This window comes from Dipodomys merriami, unplaced genomic scaffold (genome assembly GCF_024711535.1).
Source record: "Dipodomys merriami isolate MVZ:Mamm:240054 unplaced genomic scaffold, mDipMer1.0.p SCAF_4, whole genome shotgun sequence".
Taxonomy (NCBI): Eukaryota; Metazoa; Chordata; class Mammalia; order Rodentia; family Heteromyidae; genus Dipodomys; species Dipodomys merriami.
This window is the reverse complement of record NW_027205603.1, coordinates 5,710,642-5,733,384: the sequence shown is the minus strand read 5'-3', so window position 1 is coordinate 5,733,384 and position 22,743 is coordinate 5,710,642. Positions and strand designations below refer to the sequence as shown.

Below are 22,743 nucleotides of genomic sequence, written 5' to 3'. Positions count from 1 at the left end.
GCTGAGTGATTTTTGTTGTTTTGCTTTTTTGTGCTATTCCTGGGCATTGAACTCAGGGCTTGGGTGGTGTTCCTTAGCTTTTTTTTTTGGTCAGTCGTGGGGCTTGGGCACTGTCCCTCAGCTCTTCAGCGTAAGGCTAGTGCTCGACCACTTGAGCCACAGCATCACTTCTGATTTTCTGAGTGGTTTATTGGACATAAGAGTCTCACAGACTTTTCCACCTGGGCTGACTTTGAACCACAATCCTCATTCAGATCTTACCCTCTTGAGTAGCTAGGATTACAGGCATGAGCCACTGGTGCCTGTCTTGTTCCTTAGCTTTTGTGCTCCAAGCTAGTACTCTGCCACTTGAACCACAACTCCACTTTAGAGTCTCATGGACTTTGCTACTCAGGCTGGCTTCAAACCACAATCCTCAGATCTCAGGCTCCTAAGTAGCTAGGATCACAGGCCTGAGCCACCAATGCCCAGCTGTGGGTTTTGGTATCTTCCCCTCTCCCCCAGCGATTGGCAGTATTAAAAAAATGAAAGACATTATTTTGTGACACATAATTATACCAAGTTTAGATTTCAGTATCCATGAGTAAGTGCTATTGGAAGATGGCCTTGCTATTATTACTTGTAGCTGCTTTACTCTACAAAGACAAGTTATGTTGCGGCAAGCTGGATGCCAGTGGCTCATACCTGTAGTCTCCTGAAGTCTTAGCTCCTCAGGAGGCTGAGATCTGAGTGAGAATCATGGTTCAGAGACGGCACCAGCCCAAGTTCAAATCCTAGGACCTGCACCCAAAAAAAGTTGTAGCAGACTGTATGGCCCTTTCACACAGAGTTCATTATCCCTGATGTGTAGAGTTGAAAGTCCTAGCTGTGGTGTCCTGCTCCCACCCCTAGAGGGGGCCCCTGGGTCCACAATGATGCACAGCTGTTCTAAAAACCATCGAAGACCCCATTTCTGGTAGCTCAGGTCCAATTGCAGTTTTGGACTTCGAATCTCACTTTGCAGCCCAGACTAGTCTTATGATCCTCCTCCTGCTTCAGCTTCCTAGGTTGCTGGGGATTTCAGGTAGGTAGTATGACACTGACACTGGGCTTTTACCATCCTTAATAGTAGAAAGGCTTCAGGAAACAAAACTACCAGATCATTGTAACATTATGTTTGGAGATGGAACCATTAAATTGCAAGATTTTTACTTACTCTGTAGTAATTAAGTAATTCCTAAGCTCTACTTAGGAATTGCACTCACAATTACGACATAAAATCTTAACACAAATTAGGTTTTCAAGTACCGCCAGTGAGCAATTTTGTCCTGAACAAACCTCTTTTAGAGATTTTCTGTGTACTCCCAGTGCTAAAAGTTCATGTTCTACTTCATTTTTTTAAAATGTTTTTTATTGTGAAAATACTATACAGAGGGGTTACTGTTACATGAGCAAGGTAATGAGTACATCTCTTGTCCAGCATTGTTGCCTCCTCCTTTGTGTTTCCCCTACCATCCCTTCTCTCACACCTCAACTCCACTCCCCCCAGCCTAAATTATAAAGTTCGCTTTCCCATAGCATCTTGTACATCTCATTGTTGTAATGGGTCAATCTGTATCCCTGTTTCAACATTTTGTTCCCTTCCCCTCCCCAAATTATACCATCAAATACAGTGAAAACAGGGGTTATACCGTGGGGGAGGGACATACATACAAAGCAACAAAAAAAAAATCACATGGTACCTTATAAATACATTAGAAACAATAGCAAGGAAGAAAAAACCACTTGTGTCTACATTTTTAAATAAATACACTGGCCTCTGTATAATTTAAATACATGAGAGAACTGGTAAAATTTTTATAGAAAGGAGCCATTAAAACTAAATGCAATAACGCTTCACAGATTTAAAACTGGCCCTATCCTATACCCAAACACTCTGAACTGCCCTTCCTTTTATTTGTGCTAAAGAAGTGCTAAGACTTCAGTGGACAGGTGGTGTTAGGCTAACCAAATTTTAGGATGAAAAATGTCTGGTATAAAAGTCTGACCAGAGTCCTCCTAGGGCACAGTGATGCCACCAGATAACTCCTGAAGTTGAATTCAGTACAGAACCACCACCCCCACCCATGCTGCTTGGCTTGTAAATTCTGCAGTATGTCACCTGACAACTACTTCACAGTTGTTTGTGGGGTCTGGGGAAGGTGGGCACTGAAGATCAGCCCAGGGATCATGTATGCAAGTGTCCACTCGGCTACAAAGCCTTATTTTTAGCCCCCCAACATTCCTTAGCTTGTACCACACCTGCGGGTGGGGGTGGCTTGAACTCAGAGCATGAGTGCTGCCCTTTAGCTTTTCCACCCAAGCTGGTCCTCTACCACTTGAGTCACAGCTCCACCTTTTTTCTCTTGGTGGTGAATTGGAGGTGAATTTCATATCTACCAACTTGGAACCACAATCCTGAGATTTGAATCTTCTGAGTAGCTGTAAGTGTGAGCCACCAACACCTGGCAGCTTCTCCCAACCATGTGTGCCAGTTCTGGAGCTTGGACTCAGGGCCTGGCACTGTCCCTGAGTTCTTTTACACAAAGCTAGTGTTCTACCACGTGAGCTACACCACCACTTCGAGCTTTTCCTGAGTAGTTTATTGGAGAGTCTCACAAACTTTCCTGCCTAGCTGGACTTGAACTGCAATCCTCAGATCTCAGCTTCCCGAGTAGCTAGGATTACAGGCATGAGCTGCCAGCACCTGGCTTCCCAGCCTTTTTTTTTTTTTTTTTTTTTTGCTGGTCTAGGGCCTTGAACTCTGGGCCTGGGCGCTGTCCTCAGCTCTTCAGTTCAAGGCTAGCGCTCTACCACTTGAGCCACTGTGCCACTTCCAGTTTTCTGAGTGGCTTATTGGAGTCTGAGTTTCCTGGATTGGCTTTGAACTGCAATCTCAGATCTCAGCCTCCTGAGTAGCTAGAATTACAGGCGTGAGCCACCAGTGCCCGGTCCTAGCATAGTGTATGTTCAATTTCCATGGAAGTAAATTAACCAAATACAGGGAATGAATCCTTACTTACTAAGCTGGCTCTTCTCTATCCACATTAAGCCTTTGTCCCAAGTCTCTGTGTATGCCTACCTACAGAAAAAGCCAAATTGATCTTAATGAATGTTTTTGTTTCTGGACACCATGTGTTGACTAGCTAGTAGGTAACAACTCTACTCCTCATGCCTACTAATCCTTCCATCCCCAAGCTTAGACCTGTCTTCTGTGGCCCATTTCCCATGTCGGAAAGAAAAATGTCAAGTGTCTGAGCACCCATATGCTCACACGCATTGTACTAACCAAGCATGGGCATTACCTTCAATAAAGTTTTGTATTCATATTTAGGGATATTTTCTGCACTTAAAAGTGTTTTAAGTTGGGGGCTAGGAAGGTGGCTCAGTGGTAGAGTGCTTGCCTTGCATGCATGAGGCCCTGGGTTCAATTCCTCAGCACCACATAAGCAGAAAAAGCTGGAAGTGGAGTTGTGGCTCAAGTGGTAGAGTGCTAGCCTTGAGCTGAAGAGCTGAGGGACAGTGCCCAGGCCCAGAGTTCAGGCACCACAACTGACCAAAAAAAAAAAAGTTTTAAGTTTCACCATGTGTCATAGAAAAGACTCAGATACAGCCAGAAGAAACAGGCCACATCCTAAGAATACATAACTATTGTTTTATTACATCCTGTGAATATGTAACCAACACTTTATTACATCCTTTGTTACATCCTAAGGCTGCATAAATAACATTACATCCGAAGAGTATGTAACACTGCATTTGTTTTAGTGCTTCCTAATAAGGTATGAATGAACAATTCCTACTAGGGAATGAAGCTTCCTTTGGGATTACTTTGAAGTGGGTTTCTTATTTTTGGGTGGCTTCCTAACCTTATTAGGGTTAGGAATGAGTTTCTTCACTTTAAGGGGCTGCAAGGCAACACCAAAAGCCTCCCTCCCTTCCATAGATTTTCTCTTGCATTTTCCCAGGTCTTCAGATGAAGTTTCCAAACTCTCTTTGTATTGATTTTCTGAGGATTCGGTGTCACCATCTTCAGCAGCTCCGAGTCTGTCCGGCAGCCATGGCACGTACAAGCTGGGCACCCTGGGGAGGATGGCTTTCACTTGCTCAGCGAAGTCGGCAGTGTTTTTCTTGAACCCCAAGGCCAGCAGGCATTTTAATCCCAAGACGGGGGCCAATCTTTCACTGAGCCGGGGAACCTGACAGGCGGGAACGTCTCTGCTTAAGCTCAACTGGACCAAGTGGGAAGTAATGATGGCGGGTTTGACAGACTTGCACACCAGGACCAGGAGCAGCTCGCCCCTTTCCAGGGCCTTGGTGACCTCGTTGACGCCAATAGCCAGCTGCCTCCTGATGTGCAAGGGTGACCACCCGGACACCTGCTGGCCAGCCTCGGGCTTCTTCTCCTTGGGACCCTCACTGCCATCAACCCCCGAGCTGCATCTTTCTCTGCTCTGCTTCCTCCTTTTCTTGTGGTCCTCAACTTTCTGAAGTCCAACAGACACAAACCTGTCTTCGATAGTCTGCAGTATGAAGTACATGTCCTCTCTCTGCAGGGTGCTCCAGCAGATGGCGTACGGGTTGTTCAAGGATGTCTTCACCACCAGTGGTCTCGCCTTGCGCACAGATCCCCGCTGGGGTGCTTGAGGTGCCTCAGCCATCTTGAAAACCTTTCACAGGGAAGAAAAGTGAGCACAGGACAGCCCTATTAGCCTTGAGAGTGCCTGAGGAATCCAGGGCCAATGGAGGGAAGCACTCACGTCACTTCTCTTATTTTCTTCCTTTTATTTTTAGTGCAATGTGGTCTTCATGTTCAGGCAATGTGGGTATGTGTGACATTACTGCCTTTGTAATGAAACTCGTGCTCATCCACTTCTGGCTGGGAATATGGCTCAAAGTGGCTAAGGTACCTATCAATCAAGTTTGAGGCCCTGAGTTCAAAACCCAATACTGCCCCAAAATACATATATTCTCTACTTGCTCCTAACCTTTTTCTTTGCACTGTTGAGGACTGAGCCCACGGCCTTGGGTATGACAGACAAGTATTCTTCCACTGAGCTACACAACTCGCCCCATGCAAAATGAATTAAGCTTATAGGTTTGGCATTTCTAAATTGCTTTCTAGTTCAGCTTACGTTCACTCGTTCATTCAGCAAACATGCACAGAGCACCTCTAAGGGTGCAGCATATCCTACATCTGTTGGTAAATACGACCCTACATCTGCCAGCAGACCTTGTCACCTGTAACGCACATGGAACTCCTAACTGATCAGAGTCAACTTTTTTTCTTCTTGTTGGTCATGGGGCTTGAACTCGGGGCCTGGGTGCTGTCCCTCAGCTCTTCAGCTCAAGGCACTTGAACCACAACGCCACTTCCAGTTTTCTGGTGGTTTACTGAAGATAAGAGTCTCACAGACTTTACTGCCCAAGCTGGCTTTGAACCAGGATCCTCCGATCTCAGCCATCTGAGTAGCTAGGATTACAGGCGTGAGCCACCAGCGTCTGACTTCAGAGTCAGCTTTTAAGAACTAAGTACTCTAGGGCTGGGAAGGTGGCTCAGTGGTAGAGCGCTTGCCTTGCATGCCTGAGGCCCTGGGTTCGATTCCTCAGCACCATATAAGCAAAAAGAAAAAAGCCGGAAGTGGCACTGTGGCTCAAGTGGTAGAGCGCTAGCCTTGAGCTGAATTGCTGAGGGACAGCGCCCAGGCCCAGAGTTCAGGCCCCACGACCAGACCCCCAAAAAAAAAAAAAAAAAAGAACTAAGTACTCTAAACATTTACTACACATGCAGGCATATTCTCTCTCAATTAGCTAACTGGCTGCCAATCTCATGAAAACCAGGGAAATGGAATCCAGTCCTTACAGGGGAATTTTTTTTTTGTTTTTTGTTTTTGTTGGTCGTGGGGCTTGAACTCTGGGCCTGGGCGCTGTCCCTTCAGCTCTTCAGCTCAAGGCTTGCACTCTACCACTTGAGCTACAGCGCCACTTCCAAGGGGAACTATTATAGACCTCAGGTCTAAGGAACATATTCTGTTCATCCTCCTCCAAAGCAACTGATATTCCTTTTTCTTCTCACTGTTTTCTTCCTTCCCTTCTTCCTAGGCTGAGAATGATTCACAGGGCCCTACTTGGCAAAACTAAAGGAAGCAATGTTCCTCTGCTGAGAAGCTCCAGACAAGACTCTGCTGCTGAAAAGCTAGCTAGCAGTGGAGTGGCTCTGAGCATGTATACTTCCTATGGGAACTGTTTTTTCTTTGCATGTAGTACTTGATTCTCTTTAACATTTCTATAGAATTCCCTAGTGTAAAGAATGAGGAAATAACCCACTGCCCAAAGTCACTATTTTTGAGGGGTTTTTGGTTGGGGGGCTGGTGGGGGGGGTACGCAATTGCAGGACTTGAACTCAGGACCTGGCCGCTGTCCCTGAGCTCTTTTGCTCAAGGTTAGTGCTCTACCGCTTTTAAGCCACAGCGTCGCTTCTGGTTTTTTATTGCAACTTTGAACTGTGGATCCTCAGATATAAGCCTCCTAAGTAGCTAGGATTACAGGCATGAGCCACCAACACCTGGCTTTTTTGCTTTCTCTTTCAGTCAGAGCTGTACCCCAACATTAACCTGTAGCTTCTGAAAATAGAGGGCTAAGGGCATGGCTCAGGTGGCAGAGCTTCTGCCTAACAAGCACAAGGCACTGAGCTCAAAACTCCAGTACCCTGAGCAAAATCAAACCATACTGATGGCCATACTGATGGTTGGTTCTCACCCCAGTGCTATGAACCAGAATATCTATAAGTATGGCCAAGGCATCTGGGATCATAAAAAACTATCTGAATAGCTTTTTACCACAAAGGGCTGGGGGCGTGGAAATTCTGATATCACCTGGTTGCTGATCCTCCCAATCACCTTCCCATAGAAAACTTATCCTGGGGTGAGAGGTAAGACGTAATACTGGTCACGTAAGTGCTGCCCACACAGCTGGAGACATCTACCAGAGCAGCTTCCTTTGATGCTGCCCACTGGCAAGCCCTGCCTCACTCTCAATAACTCCTGCTCCCCTCAAGCTCAGGAAATGATCCAGAAACAAGGCAAGCTGCCCCTAGCGGCTGCCACCAGACTGTAAGAGACCAGGCACACAGGGGAAGAAGTGATGGGGAGCAAAACAAAATAACCAGTGTTCTGGCCAGTCTGCAGCTCAGTTACTATGTTTCACCACCCAGTAAGTGTGTGCTCTGGAGCAGAGAAACAGCAAGAAAGGAATTAACTTCTCTGCTCTCTAGAATCTGGTGAGATAAAAGAATCAAAAAGGGTGGGAAAGCAGAAGCTCAAGAACTATATAATACAATAAAAAGAACTGTTAATAGCTTTAGCAGGGTACTAGTAGTTCATGCCTGTAAATCCTAGATATTTAGGAGGCTTAGATATGGAGAACTTTGCTTCAAAGCCAGCCTAGACAGAAAAGTCTGCAAGTCTTCACCTCTAACCATCAAAAAGCAGGTCCAGAGGTAGGACCAGGTGGTAGAATGCCAAGAGCAAGGCAAGGCATGTTTAGAGCTTAGTGTGGAAGCCTCTACTGGCTCTGGATCAAGTGCAAGCTCTTTAAGATGGCAGATTAGGATCTCGACATGCTGGCCCCATTTTCTACCAGCCTTTCTCCTTTCACACAAATTACACCCAGCTTTGGGCCTGTACTATTTAACAAGGTCACCAACTTCTCATCCTTGTATCTTTTTTGGTGTGTGTATGGGGGGGGGGGGGTCGGTTGTGGGACTTGAACTCTGGGCTTAGAAGCTATCCTTGTGCTCTTCAGCTCAAGGCTAGATCTCTACCACTTGAGCCACAGCGCCACTAGTAGTTTATTGGAGATAAGAGTCTCACGGACTTTCCTGCCCAGGCTGGCTTTGAACTGTGATCCTCAGATCTCAGTCTCCTGAGCAGCTAGGATTATAGGCATGAGCCACCAGCGCCTGGCTATCCCTGTGTCTTTATATCTTATTTCCTCTCCCTATAATACTACACTTACCCTCGTTATCACACCACTCTTACTCATCAACAAGTATTTATGGATTATGAATGATGCATCAGGCCACAGTGTATTGAAAATGTTGGGCAAAACCAACTCACTGATCTCAGTGAGCATGGAGTCCATGAAGGCCTATCAACAGGTAAAACAATCAAAGATGCTGGGTTATAGGTGGCCTATGCCTATGATCCTAGCTACTTAGGAGTCTGAGAACCAGATGATCACAGTTCCAAGTCTGATGTTCCTGACACTGCCCAACACATAGCTGCCAGTCATCCTAAGATTGGGACTACCAAGCCACTCTGGGCAGAAAAGTGGGAGATGCCTACAGAGGGAAGTTGGACAGGGTGACTCACCTGTGATTCAGGGAAGAGAGTAAACCGAAAAGGTGGATTGGGGGTGAGACCCAAGCCCAAGCTTGGGGAAGGGAGACCCTAATCCTAAAAATAGCCAAAGGAAAACAAGGCTGGAAGCTTGCTGAGGATATCCGTGCCAGGTTAAGCCGACATGAAGCCTGGTGTTCAAACCCAAATACTGCATTACAAGACGCCTTAGGGATCACAACGCCAGGGCCTAATTTAGGGCGTCGGGATAGGGAGGCCTTGAAGAAGCGATTTTGTAACTGCCTGCCAAGGAGACTGCAAAGCAGGGGGTGGGGACAGAATGAGAGGTGTGCTAACTAACCAATGTTGCTAGGGCAGAGAGCGAGCCTAGGAAACAGGCGAAGACATCCAGGCTGGTATTGACGCTGGCGAGGCTGCAGGGGAAGCCATGGCGACGTCTAAGGCAAAGGTGTGGCAGGATTAGGAAGATGGAGCACAAAGGCCAGGCACTCTGCATGAGATTTAGCAGCACAGATCGATGTCCCCGGAGTAGTTCGGGTACGGAAGGGAAGTGGGAGACGGGGAGAAGACTAGAGGCAAATGCATCGGGTCCTGCGTTAGGAGGCGGGGCGGCTGCGCAGACCGCAGGCCCGGAAGGAGCGGCTTTGGGCGACGATCGCCGGAGGCAGCATTCCCGGTCTGGGGTTAATTCCCTCCCCGTGCTCGGCCCACCCGGAGCAAGACCCCGTTCCCTCCTCCCTACCCCCCCCCCCCCCCCCGCCAGCCTACCTGGGCGCCCGCCACGAGCTCACGACCCGGGAGCCACAGCCGGCACCAGCATCTGCGCAGGACCCCCCCCCCGGTTGCGCATGCGCCTGCGCCGTAGACACGCCAGGGCGCGTGCGCAGAGCCCGCGCCTCGTCGCCGCCCCGCCTTCCAAACAGGGTAGGCGTGGCGAGTTCGGGTCGTGGAAGCTGACTCTCGTGCTTTATCACTCTACGTCAGGTCCACCCCTAGGGGAAGTCTGGCCACAGTTATCACAGCGACCTGAAACGAGGAGGCAAAGGCGAGAGTCGTAAAGCAAATCTGAGTTTAGGACTCAACGTGGATGATGGGAAGACAGCCTAAAGCGGCAGTGCGCACGCGTAGTCCCTGTCTCGCGATATCCTGCGGTTGCCAAGGTAACCTGCGGCTCGCGATCTCTGCGGCTGATTGGTTGAGGAGCGACTGGAGCCTTGTTCCCTCTGAGCATCAGTCTCCTCTAGTCTCTCGTCGGAGTTTCTACTGTGGGGAGCCTTGGGATCCTCGCCTCCTACCGCTGCTCGTTGGGGGCGCACAAAATCCCAACCCCTGGGCCTTTGTCCCTGTGTCCAGCGAATTCCTGCGGGTTGCCCAGCAACAGGATCATCAAATAAATGGGGGCTGAAGGGTTCGGTAAACCACGTGCTCGCGGACAATAGGGAATCCCGGGCCCACTGGTCGGCAACAGTGTTCCAGAATGTTCGACCAACTGTCTGCTCTAGTTGCCCACCCAAAATGGAGACAAATTTATGAACAGAGACACTAGGTAATTGCGGGACGATTGGTAAAATACTAGAATCTTAATTTAGAGACTGGAGTTTTTGTTGTTATTGTTTTAATCTGTTGATCTACACTTCGTAAGAATTTAGAAGACAGAGGATTGCTTCTGGCATAGCCTAGGGAACCTCCTCCCTCCCCCTTCCCTTCTTTTCCTCCCCCCCCCTCTTCCTTCTTTCTTGTTCTGAGGATTGAACTGAGATCCCCAGTCTTGCAAGCGATTGATCCCTTGAACCATGGTCCGAGTCGTTCTGTTTTTCAGTTTATTTTTGAAATGTGTGTGTATGTGTGTGCACATGCGCACACACATGTTTTCCAATACTGGAGTGTGAAGTCAGGTTGTCCTGCTTTATAGGTAGACCTCTACCACTTGAACAGTGCCTCTAGTCTGGCTTTTCGTTGATTAATTGGGATGGAGTCTTCGACACTTTTGCTTGAGCTAGCTTCTAACTTCAGTCCTCAAATCTCAGCCTCCTGAGTAGCTTGGATTACAGAAGTGAACTGTAGGTGACTAGCTATTCTGGTTATTTTGCTCTTTGCCTGGGCCAGCCTAGAACATGATACACCTATTTATGCTTCCTACTGTAGCTGGGATGACAGGCCTATGTCTTGATCCCCAGCCTTTTCTTTCGAGGTGAGATCTCATGAACACTTTTGTCTAGATTGGCCTGGAAATGCAATCTTCCCTATCTTAGCCTCCCTCATAGCTCAATAACAGGTGCCAATCCTCATGCCTAGCTACTGGTTGAGATAGGGTCTCAAAAACATTTTGCCTAGGCTGGCCTCAAACTGTGATTATCTTGGTCTCAATTCCGAAGTAGCCAGGATCACAGGTGTGAGGTACTGTGCCAGGCTTTTCCCCTATATTTTCCATTTTCAACACTTACGTGGTACTTAACCACAAAATTAATGAAATAAAAATCGTTACTTTGGGTCAAAGATTATTCCAAAGTTACACAGGAGAAAATACAACGTGATTAAAAAATACAATTAGATAATTAAGAAATAGGTTACAATGAGTGTGAGTGTATACGTAGATTTTTTTGGGGGCAGGGGGGAGAGTTGGTCATGGTGCTTGAGCTCTGGGCCTGGGTACTGTCCCTGAGCTCTTCAGCTTAAGGCAAGCACTCTACCACTTGAGTCACAGTGCCACTTCCAGTTTTCTGGTGGTTAATTGGAGATAGAGTCTCATACACTTTCCTGCCTGGGCTGGCTTTGAACCACTACCCTCAGATCTCAGCCTCTAGAGTAACTAGGATTACAGGCATAAGCCACCGGCACCTGGCTTATATATAGATTTTTGTTTGTTTCAAAATTTCAATCATGTTAGCTGAGCCATTAGTGGCTCACATCCATAATCCTAGCAATTCAGGAAGCTGAGATCTGAGCATCACAATTCAAATCCAGCTTTGGCAGCTGTGAGACTCTTACATCCAATTAACTACTAAACAAAAAGTAAGAACTCAAGCTAAGGCTGAAATGGCACAGCACTAGTCTTCAGCACAAAACCTCAGGGACAGCACCAAGGCCCTGAGTTCAAGATTCAAGGCTGGCAAAGAAAAAAAATATGAGTTCCCTATGATATGCTGAAAATGTCATGTAGTTCCCAAAACAAATACATATTCAAAGCTAGTATGGAGACTCTCATACACACACACACACACACACACACACACACACACACACACACACACACACACACACACACACACACACACACTCTCTCTCTCTCTCTCTCTCTCCTGTAAATCCTAGCACTTAGGAGACTGAAGCAGGAGGACCCTTAGTTCTAGGCCAGTCTCAGCCTGGACTACATAGGGATTCCAAGCCATGAGCTTGGGCAATAGGACAAGATCTTAATTTAGTAAACAAGAAGAAGGATAAAGAGGAAAAAGAGGAGGAGAAGGAGTCATCTAGAGAAATGGGAAGGACGATTCTATTTTTTCCTTCGAAGTTCCAGATTGATAACAGATTATCAGTCTTCCAGTTACATGGCTGGAGCTAGGTTACCCAGTTTGAAATCTTAATTTCATGACTAGCATATGGCCCTAAGTAATTAATTATCCTCTATGAGGTTATAAAAATAGTACCTATTATGGGGATTAGAAGAGCTGATCCATATAAACTGCTTAGCATTTTGCTGGGCCCATTGTAACTGCATAGTAAACTCAGTTGTGACGAATCCAGTGACACCCATGGCAGAATTAAGTTAATAAAAAATAAATATAGCTTCTATGATTTTAGGGCTTATGTTCTGTTTTAAGATGATAACATTCTACAAGAATTTTTGCTAAAAATGAATTTGAAAGGTCATTTCTCTCCCATTTGTATTGCATAAACATTTCAACCAAAAAACAAATCCAGCTTTAGCCAGGAGCTAATGGCTCATGCCTGTAATCCTAGCCACTCAGGAGGCTGAGATCAGAGGATTGTAGTTCAAAGCCAACCCTGGATAGAAAGGTCTGTGACTCTTACCGCCAATAAACTATTCAGAAAAAGCCAGAAGTGGCACTGTGGCTCAAGTGGTGGAGTGCTAGCCTTGAGCAAAAGAAGCTCAAGGACAGTGCCCAGGCCCTGAGTTCAAGCTCCAGGACCTGCATACACATACATAAAATCTGGCTTTTAACTCTTACAAATTTCATATTCCATACTGAATAATCCGTTTTACTTTTAGTAATTACTGTTACTTTTTTATTAACAACTTACTTTATCCATTAAAATATCAGGGCTGGTCACCAATGGCTCATGCCTATAAACTTCTCAGAGACTAAGAGACTCAGTTTGAAGGCAGTCAGGGAAGACAGTTCCATGAAATTGTTATATCCAAATAACCAGCAAAACTTGGAAGTGGAGGCATGGCTCAAGTGGTAGAGTTCAGTCCATGAGGACAAAAAGCTAAATTAGATTATCAGGCTCTGAGTTCAGGCCCCAATACAGGCAAATCAGGTGTTTGAATAACTTACAAATGTTTTGAAGGTTTTATTTTTTTATAACAAATCTTCAATTTATTTGAAGCAATTCAGTTTCAAAAACTTTTAAGTTACAGCAGTCACAAAAACCAGGGAATAGTCAGAAACGATGAAAGAATGATCAGGAGTACTGCATTTTTTAAATTTGTTTTTAACACTGTCATGACTTTATTCAAAACACAGTTGCACAAAAGTATTCAAAATTTTAAGGAGAGATTCTTGAAGAACTTAACACATTATATACATACTGCCATACAAAGAGCATTAAAACATGACCCAAAACTTCTACAAAATAAAAACCCACCCTTACTTATTTGCATGAAAATACCACCCATAGAGCTAAAGAAGTCTTAAAAGTTATCTTGAAAGGCTCTAAATGTAGTCTTCAAACCAAAGAACTCTAATTTTGACTGCACAATAGATGATTGATAAGTCAATATATAGATTTCATTTTAAAATAAGCATTTTATAATTGGCAGAGAGAGCATGTTTTAGGAATGAACACAGGCATTTCAATTGATAAAATTAGGAGAGAAAAATGTTCATCTTTTGGAGATTTCAATCTCTACCGCCAAATTTATCTCAAGTGTTTTATTTCAGTCAGTTGTGCAGCCTTTTTAGTTTGTCACAAACTTCATAAGTATTTTAAAACACTAAATTATATATCTTAAACAAAAAGGGAATGACAGCAATACTGTACTCAGTGATTTGTGCCTGAAAGAAGCAGAGCATCAGATTTGTCAAAGCTGTCTTGAACATGGAGCCTCCATGACCAAAGGGAGATAGACTTGTCTACTGTTTTAGTTAGTAGCCATATAAGAAAGGACACACAACGATCACAAATACTTTTCTGTCTTTAATGGGCAAACAATTTGAAAATCTCAATTTTCCTATCAATTTAGTTTCAAATATTCTTCCAACTGCCTACTATCCTCCAATGGGATACTTGATTATGCTTTTAAACTATTGATAGGAAATTAAAGGTTCTACTCAGAAAAGCTATAAATACTTTACAAGGTTAGTTTCCAACTCATTTGGAAAACCAGTTTAAAAAAATCCACTGTCTCAAAAGGCTTTATTTTTATATTAATTCTAGAATAGTTCTGTTGTTAAATTTATATGCTTTGGGGCTGGGAAGGTGGCTCAGTGGTAGAGCGCTTGCCTTGCATGCATGAGGCCCTGCTTTCGATTCCTCAGCACCACATAAACAGAAAAAGCCAGAAGTAGAGCTGTGGCTCAAGTGGTAGAACACTAGCCTTGAGGTGAAGAGCTGAGGGACAGTGCCCAGAGTTCAGGCCCCACTACCAACAAAAAATAAAATAAAAAAATATGAAAAATTTATATGCTTGTCCCAAGATAACAGTAATGGAAGATTCTGGATAATGAATTCAGGGTAATAAGTTGTGTCAGTAGCTATAAACCTTTAATGAAACAAATGCACATCCAATGAAAAATGCAACAAAAATTTAAATAGAAGAATGTAAAGGAATTGAGCATCAGATTATTTCATGTATGTGTGGGTTCTGGGGCTTGAACTCAGGGCCTGGGCACTGTCCCTGACCTTTTATGCTCAAGGATAGTGCTTTAATGCTTAAGTCATAGCTCCACTTCCAGCTTTTTGGTGGTTAATTAGAGATAAGAGTCTCACAGACTTTCTTGCTATGATCCTCCTGAATAGCTAGGATTACGGTCATGAGCCACTGGCACTTGGCAACCATTAGATTCCCCTGTCCCCCACCCTCCAGGCCTTCTAATCTTTGCTCTATGTGTGTTCTTGCTATGTAATATATAGTGACAATTGTTAAAAACACAGTCATTTATTTTAAATCAGTTACAAGAATAGACTTTAATGATGAACAGACTTCAGGTCTGTGAATGTGTGGGATTCCTGGGGGTCAAGCAATTTCTGGGTAACAGCATGAAGGGTTGTACCACACACCCATCCATCAGCCAGGAAGGAGGAAAAGAGCTTGGTGGGATCTGACTGCTCATAATACTTGCACAATAGCAAACATAAAACTCTCTGTGAACCAAATGTGGGATAACAGATGTCGTGAGTGCTTTCTGTGCTCAGCACTCAATGGAATGTCAGCAGCTGGGTCCAGACCCGAACAGTAACCTGTACCCTGAGGTGAACAGGCTGGGAGAGGAGGAAGAGGATGCAGAATGGACAGGTCTCCACTGAACTGGGAAGTGGACAATGAAGAAACATGTTGGTGAGTCTTTTAATAATCTGGTTTTTCCATATAGGACAGCAATTTGGAAGAAGAAAGTGCATTAAAAGGAGCCCATTAGAGAACATTCTAGACTAATAGAAAAAGATTGCAGTGTAGCTTTTCTTGTCTTTCATCTCCGTCAAATGTCAGAATGTCTCCTCTCTCAATGGCCACCCCTGGACTAATAGTTCTGCTCTGAGATTCATTTGTCCAATTTCCATTATCTGGGATACACACACACACACACACACACACACACACACACACACACACACACACACACACACACACACACACACACACACACACACACACACACACACACACACACACACACACACACACACACACACACACACACACACACACACACACACACACACACCAGAACATTTTTTTTTTTTTTGATCCGGTCGTGGGGTCTGAACTCTGGGCCTGGGCGCTGTCCCTCAGCTCTTCAGCTCAAGGCTAATGCTCTACCACTTGAGCCATAGCACCACTTCCGGCTTTTTTCTTTTTGCTTATGTGGTGCTGAGGAATCGAACCCAGGACATCAGGCATGCAAGGCAAGCGCTCTACCACTGAGCCACCTTCCCAGCCCCCCAGAACATTTCTCTAAGATTTGTTTTTCAATCTTTTAGTTGGCAACAGACTCATTTCACCATAAAAATGTACTTTCTTTTTGTGTTGATATTATTTGGTTCATCAGAAATGAGTCTCAGGGATGTTCTTACTCCAGCTGGTTTCCAGCTGTGATGTTAGGATCTCAGCTTCCTGAATAAAATATATTTTCAGAGGAATAAAAATGAGAGTCAAATGCAAAGGTATCACATTAAATTTTTTTTACTGTTATTGTAAAGGCGGTGTACAGAAGGGGTATAGTTACACATGCCAGGTAAAGAGTACATTTCTTTTTGGATAATGGCACCCCTTCCCTCACTCTCTCTGTTTTTCCCTCCCATCCCACCTACAAGTTGCATAGTTCATTTTCAGCATAGTGTCTAGTGAGTACCATTGCTGCATTTATTCACCCTTTGTCCCTCCATTTCTGTGCCCCCCGTACCCTCTCAAAGACAGATAAAAGAACAAGACAAAAAGAAAATAAAACAAAAATAACAACAAAGGAAAAAAAACTCTATTTCCTGGAGTTCATTTCAGAAAATGTTATTTTTGTTTTGTTTTTGTCGGTCATGGGGCTTGAGCTAAATTATTTTATATGATCAGAGGCACATGGCATTGTGCTTTTGGTTTCATCTTCTAAGAATATCCTTTGGTCTCGCTGTGTGTATGGATGCCTAGAGTCCTGTATAACTTATCATTTTCTTTTTTTAATCAATGTTTGTTTTTCATATTTATCAGTTTATTTCTTTTTGTCAGTTTTGGGACTTGAACGCAGGGTCTGGGCACTGTCCCTGACCTGTTTGGTTCAAAGCTAGCATTCTACCATGTTGAGCCATAGCTCCACTTCTGGTTTTCTGCTGTTTAATTGGACATCCGAGTCTCATGGACTTTCTTGTCCAGGCTGGCTTTGAACCACGATCCTCAGATCTGAGCCCCTTGAGTAGCTAGGATTACAGACCTGAGCCACCAGCGCCCGATTATCTTAGAGCAATTTAGATCTAGCTTCCATAGCACGCTTTTTTGACGTTGGAATTCACTCTCTTACAGGAGGTTTCTTTTCTCCCAGTCACATTTCTCTGGAATTGGAAATGGACTCCTCTTAGGATCAGGGGATCATTTTCCCACCGCCCAGGTGGAAGAGAGAAGTTTCTAAGGAGAAGGAATCCCAACTGAAGTCCGGGCCCTGGGGAGACCTGAAAGCAACTCTGGAGAAAAGATAGGACGACGCGCTGGGAGCCAGTGGCTCACACCTAAGATCTCAGGATCAGGGTTCGAAGCCAGCCGGGACAGGTCAAATCCGTGAGACTCTTAAAAGCTGGCATTGAAGCTGTGACTCAAGCGATAGCCTTAAGTGGAAGAAAGTTCAGGGACAGCACCCAGGCCTTGAGTTCAAGTCGGCACACACAACAAAAGAGAAGGCCAGGGGTTGAAGAGTCCTCGGTGGTCTTTCCAGCGCCAGCAATGCTGGCCTTAAAGCCCGGGCGGGCTGGAGCCCCACCCGCCCCGCCCCGCCCCACCAAACGCCGCCCTTCAACTCCGCCAGCCAATGAGTGCCAGTCTGGCTCGGAGCTCAGCCAATGGGAGCAGCCGGGAGCGTAGAGCTGTCCCCTTAAGGAGCAGCCCGCGGCGGAGTCCCAGCGCTCTGAGCGCCGTGGCTGCCCGGATCCATCACCATGTCTCTGCAGGTAACGGGACGCAGGCGACCGCGCGGGGGAGGGATCCTCGGGCCCAGAACCGTGCCCGTGGGGCAGGGCAGGGCGAGACAACCCCTGGGCAGCTGCTGCTAGCCTTCCTCACCCTCCCCCCGCCAGGAACCCCCTAAAGGCGACCCTAAGGTCAGCCCCACACCTGTCCAGGGGCCCCTTTGATTGCACCGTAGACTGCAAGGTGCCATCTGTTGACAAGCAGCCAGGTCCTCCATGACAACGCTTCTGGGCCCCAAGGACCGGTTTAAATTACCGAGTGGAAAATCAGCCCAAGCAGAGCACAGGGAGCCCAACTCCACCCCGTTCCTTCCACCTCGGGGAGACCACGTCCCCTGTGAAGATCTGACTCTGAAATAACGCTCAATTGACTTGCCCACTGTGGGACCCTTTGGGAAAAAGAACAAACGTGAAGAAATAACCATCAGGAATCCCTTCGCCCTGTCACTAAGCGCTACTATCAGGATAGATGACTTCCTTGTATTGTCCTGTGTCTCTGGTACCTCGATTGTGCACGGAATACAGCTGTGATCCTTTTGCAACAGCTTTGTTTCGGTACCTACCTCTATTCTGAGCAATTTCTCATCGTTAAACATTCTGCTAAAATATAAATTTTTCAATGCGTAACATGTTCTGGAATGAGCAAACTTAATTTCTTCAAATAAGATGTTATCTTGTAGAAGACGCTAAAAACATGTATTTCAGAGTTGTGGGAGAGTGATTCATGCCTATGATGTCAGCCACTTGGGAGACAGAGATATGAGGATTGTGATTCAAAGCCAGCCCAGACAGGAAAGTCTTTAAGACTCTTGTCTCCAATCAACCACCAAAAAGCCAGAAGTGAACCTGTAGCTCAAATGGTGGAACACCAACCAGCCTTGAGCAAAATGCTAAGGGATACACCCAGATCTACACACACACACACACACACACACACACACACACACACACACAGAGTTGTGAAAGTTCAATCCTATGCCATATCCCTTCTTAGCCTGTGACATTGTTACTTGAAGAGATGATGACATGAGCATTTAAAACAGTAGCTGGCATAGAATAAATGTACAGTAAGAATAAGCTTGTTGAGCATTTAAATATCTTCATATATGTGAGTCAAGTTCAAGTCACTTTGAACTTATTTAAAATCCAAAGACCTGAATAGTTAATTTGTTTGTTTATTTATTTTTGTGCCAGTCCTGGGGCTAGAGAACTCTACTTAAGGCCTGGATGCTGTCTCTAAGCTTCTTTTGCTCAAGGCTAACACTCTACCACTAAGAGCCAGAGTTTCACTTCCAGCTGTTTTGGTAGTTAATTGGAGATAAGAATCTCACAGACTTTCTTGCCCTGGTTGGCTTTGAATCACAACCTTAGATCTCAGCCTCTTCAGTAGCTAGGATAACAGGTTTTAGCCACTGGCACCTAGGTTTTATTTCTTTATTCTAGAGGAAGTAGACTGGCAGACTCTTCTGGAAGCAACAAAGCAAATGGAATTGCTAATTCAGCTATCATTTCCCAGTCTAATATGGAAATTACAATATGTTTGTTTACTTTTGTCAGCAGAGCTTTTAGGAGAAATTGGCAGCCATCCTAACTGGGCATGTTTCCTTCCTATGTGATGCTGCGAAATCACTCAGTGAGGTTAAAATTCCTCAACAAATTAATGAACCCATACCCACCCCACACACATGAAAGTTAGCAACCAGAGACTCGTCCAGCACTTTGTTCAAAGTAAACAGCAATATGTAGTTAAAGCAGTGTCCCACCTGTGTAATACTTCTCTGATCCTCCTAAGACCTATGCACTCATCAATCCATCCAACAAGGACAGGGCTCAGGTCAGGCTCCAGCCACCTACCAGCAGTCTGCCAGGCTTGGCTGGAGGTAGATACAAGGTGAATATTTATGCATACTCTTAGTTATGAAATATGTGGGGTAATAATCAAAGACAAGCATACCAGCCTGTATGTTGAGTTCTAGTAAACTTCAGCCAGCCTAGAGCAGCTTTTCCTGGCCCTTGTCAGCTGGAGAAAACCAGCACCTGCTCCATGCAAAGCACCATCTCATGGCTCCATCTCCTGTCTCCGGAGGCTGAGATCTAAGAATTGTGGTTTGAAGCCCAGGCAAGAAAGCTCATAGTGTATAGAGTGTATAGAGAGGAAGAGGCCTCGGGTTGCAGGGAGGGAAAGAGGGACCAAGGGAGAGGGGTGCTCAGCACTGCTCTGAAATGGGGTTCCCTAAATGGAGGGGGAGGGGGAAGAGGATGCCTGAAATAGCAGGGGAAATGGTGTCATGGCCTTGTCCTTTTATAGAGGACCACAAGACATTCCCTAGGTGACCTTAGATTTTGTGGTCCTGAAAGTATGAAGAACAGCTTTCCACAAGCTCCTTCCTGGAACACAGGGAGCTTACGTGGCTTTGGAGAAACCTTAGAATGCTAATCAAGGCTTGGCTTTGCCAAAAGGGAGTTGAGCTGGTGTTACTGGAGAATGGTGTGGGACAGGACTCAGCAACCAGAACCCCTGAGATAGGATGTACCCAAACAAGACGATCCTGCCTCTCCTGAGTGGCCCTGCCCTTCCCTGTCTTGGGTAGCACCAACTAGCACTTTCATTTTGTTCTTACTATAGACACACAATACATGCATGTAATAGAAAACTTGGAGAATCTAAAAGTTTTTTAAAACAGGCAACTTGCCAATAATCAGAGGCAATTATGGAGGACCTCGATCAACATATTTATTTCTAGTTTGTATTATTTCTCTGGACAGTGTTTAAAATGGAAGGCATAGAAACAATTATAGGGTTTAGTTTTGGTTAAACCATAAACTGAAAGGGTTTTGAATGTCTTGCTTCATTGTACTGTTTCTCAGATTTTTCTAGAACTAGTACTCCTCCAAAAAAAAAGCCTGTGTGTGTGTGTTTGCATGTATATGCAAACACATAGTACTCATGCTTGAACTTAGAGCCTGAGCACTGTCTTTTGCCTTTTTTGCTCAAGGTTGGCACTTTAACCACCTGAACCACAGTTCCACTTCTGCTTTTTTGATGGTTAACAAAGAATTGCATGGATTTTTCTGCCTGAGCTAGCTTTGACCCACAATTCTCAGATCTCAGCCTCTAGAGTAGCTAGAACTTCTAAGAGCCTTATAGCAAAAAAAAAAAAAAGTAGCTAAACTTTATTGAGCAGTTGCCCTATGCCAGGTACTTTATTTGTAAGTACTGTACCTGCATTACCTGCTCTATGCCAGGTACTTCATTTGTAAGTACTTTACCTGGCCCAGATTGGACTCAAATACATGATCCTCCTGCATTTATCTGCCAAGATCTGGGATTACAAGTGTACACCACCAAAGTTTGGCTTAAGTCTCCAGTGTTTTTTATAGTGATGGAAAGCCAATTAACAGATTTTTGTTTTTGTTTTTGTTTTGTTGGTCATGGGGTTTGAGCTCTGGGTCTGGGTGCTATCCCTCAGCTCTTCAGCTCAAGGTGAGCACTCTACCAATTGAGCCACAGCACCACTTCCAGTTTTCTAGTGGTTTATTGGAGATAAGAGTCTCAAGGACTTTCCTGCCCGGGCTGGCTTTGAACCACAATCCTCAGATCTCAGCCCCTGAGTAGCTAGGCTTTCAGGCATGAGCCTGTACCATCAATTTAACACGGCGGTTCAGCGTTTGCCCACGATAGGGCAGACAGCATTTCCTACTTAGACACATTCGTATACAAAGTTCTGTTAATCAGTTCAAAGGAGATAAACAGCTTCTCGTTTGTGGAAATCAGTTAAAGTAAGTCTAACAATTTTTGGGTTCTGTGCAGAAAGGAATGACAAGCATTCAACTACGTGAGGAATCTTTCTTTGGAAACTAGTTAGTGCTCTAACTAGTGGCTGAGACTGTAGAACATGGGTACACAAGCACTGAAGGGCACCAGGGGGTATACCAGGAACCTAGTGTGGTAAAGTCAACATTTAGGAAGAAGAGGAAGATGGTCTTCATCAAAACATCTATCTTGGTCATAAGGCCTTTTGAAAAATTGGTAAATTGGAACCTGTTCAATAATAAGAATGTTACTTTGAGCCAGGCACCAGTGGCTTGCATCTGTAATCCTAGCTAGTCAGGAGGCTGAGAGCTAGGGAGGATCATGGTTCAAAGCCAGTTGGAGAGAAAAGCCCATCTCCAAAGTAACTGGCAAGAAACCTGGCTGAGGTTATGACTCAAGTGTAGCGGAACATGTAAGCAAGCAAACCAAGGGAGTGCAAAACCCTGAGTTCCAAACTCAAAGAACTTTGTCAGGTAAGTAACAAGAAATGAACTTAAGAATCCAAATAAATTAGGATAATTATGGGGAAAGCAGACTAGTAATTGTTCAATTCTACTGGCAACATCTCTCTTCGCTGAGTTGCGTGAACAGCTAGAAATCATGATGGGCATACATATAACGTTAGCAAATGCACTCTGGGTTTCCTTTTGTGTTTGTGTCTTTGTTTCTCGCACTAGGCTGACTTTGACAGGGCCACGGAAGACGTGAGGAAACTGAAAACAAGACCAGAGGATGAAGAACTGAAGGAACTCTATGGGCTTTACAAACAAGCTATCATTGGAGACATTAATATTGGTATCATATCATCACTTTAAGAAACACTCACGTGATTGGCTTGACCAATGTTGCTAGGTGTGCACAGCACAAAATCCACCTGACCACCTGTCTCTTCTCTTGGCAGCGTGTCCAGTCATGCTAGACTTGAAGGGCAAAGCCAAATGGGAAGCCTGGAGCCTTAAAAAAGGTGCTTATCTCTGAAATCCAGTTCCAAATGCCCTTCTCAACCTCCCACGGTACAATCAAGGAGATAACCTATTTGTCTCTTTCCAGGGCTATCCAAGGAAGATGCCATGACTGCCTATGTTTCTAAAGCGAAAGAGCTGATAGAAAAATACGGAATTTAGAAGCGAGCATAGGATAAATGTTCACGGTGGTGTCAGAACCTGGCGTTTAGGGGGAAATGGGTGAACCCTGTAAATTGGGTGTATCTTTGCTCTTTGTGTAAACTATAATGCTTAGGATTATCTGGAAACTACAGATAGTTAACTGAACTCGACTACTTAAGCCAGGTGACTTTAAAAGTTCTTTTAAAGAGAATTGTTATTCTGAGTCGACTATGTAGATAAATACTTGAACAAAGATGACTTATTTGGCTTATTTGTGCATCTATAATGAGCTAGTGCTATTGAAGCAATAAAAACGGTTTATTAAGATTAATAGGTGCTGGCTAGGTGCCGATGGTTCATGCCTGTAGTCCTAGCTACT

At 44.9% G+C, this 22,743-nt stretch overlaps 2 protein-coding genes across 2 annotated transcripts; one reads left to right on the top strand and one right to left on the bottom strand.

Moving 5' to 3' along the window:
- Positions 1 to 3,687: 3,687 nt before the first annotated feature.
- On the bottom strand, positions 3,688 to 9,214 carry Rpp38 (ribonuclease P/MRP subunit p38). Its single transcript, XM_069990423.1, has 2 exons — positions 9,147 to 9,214; positions 3,688 to 4,688 (listed from the first exon to the last, which is right to left on the bottom strand). The coding sequence occupies exon 2, from the start codon at positions 4,677 to 4,679 to the stop codon at positions 3,846 to 3,848; it is 834 nt and encodes a 277-aa protein (XP_069846524.1). The 5' UTR covers positions 4,680 to 4,688; positions 9,147 to 9,214; the 3' UTR covers positions 3,688 to 3,845.
- Positions 9,215 to 9,302: 88 nt separating this feature from the next.
- On the top strand, positions 9,303 to 22,743 carry Acbd7 (acyl-CoA binding domain containing 7). Its single transcript, XM_069990424.1, has 6 exons — positions 9,303 to 9,924; positions 15,000 to 15,120; positions 16,789 to 17,426; positions 21,936 to 22,053; positions 22,160 to 22,222; positions 22,309 to 22,743. Exons 3-6 carry the CDS (start codon positions 17,415 to 17,417, stop codon positions 22,380 to 22,382), a joined length of 267 nt encoding a protein of 88 aa, XP_069846525.1. The 5' UTR covers positions 9,303 to 9,924; positions 15,000 to 15,120; positions 16,789 to 17,414; the 3' UTR covers positions 22,383 to 22,743.

Coding starts and splice junctions, on each gene's coding strand:
- Rpp38 (XM_069990423.1), bottom strand. CDS start 4,679: ATGGCTGAGGCACCTCAAGCACCCCAGCGGGGATCTGTGCGCAAGGCG.
- Acbd7 (XM_069990424.1), top strand. Junction 22,054..22,159: donor CATTGGAGACATTAATATTG/GTATCATATCAT, acceptor TTCTCTTGGCAG/CGTGTCCAGTCATGCTAGAC. Junction 22,223..22,308: donor AGCCTGGAGCCTTAAAAAAG/GTGCTTATCTCT, acceptor GTCTCTTTCCAG/GGCTATCCAAGGAAGATGCC.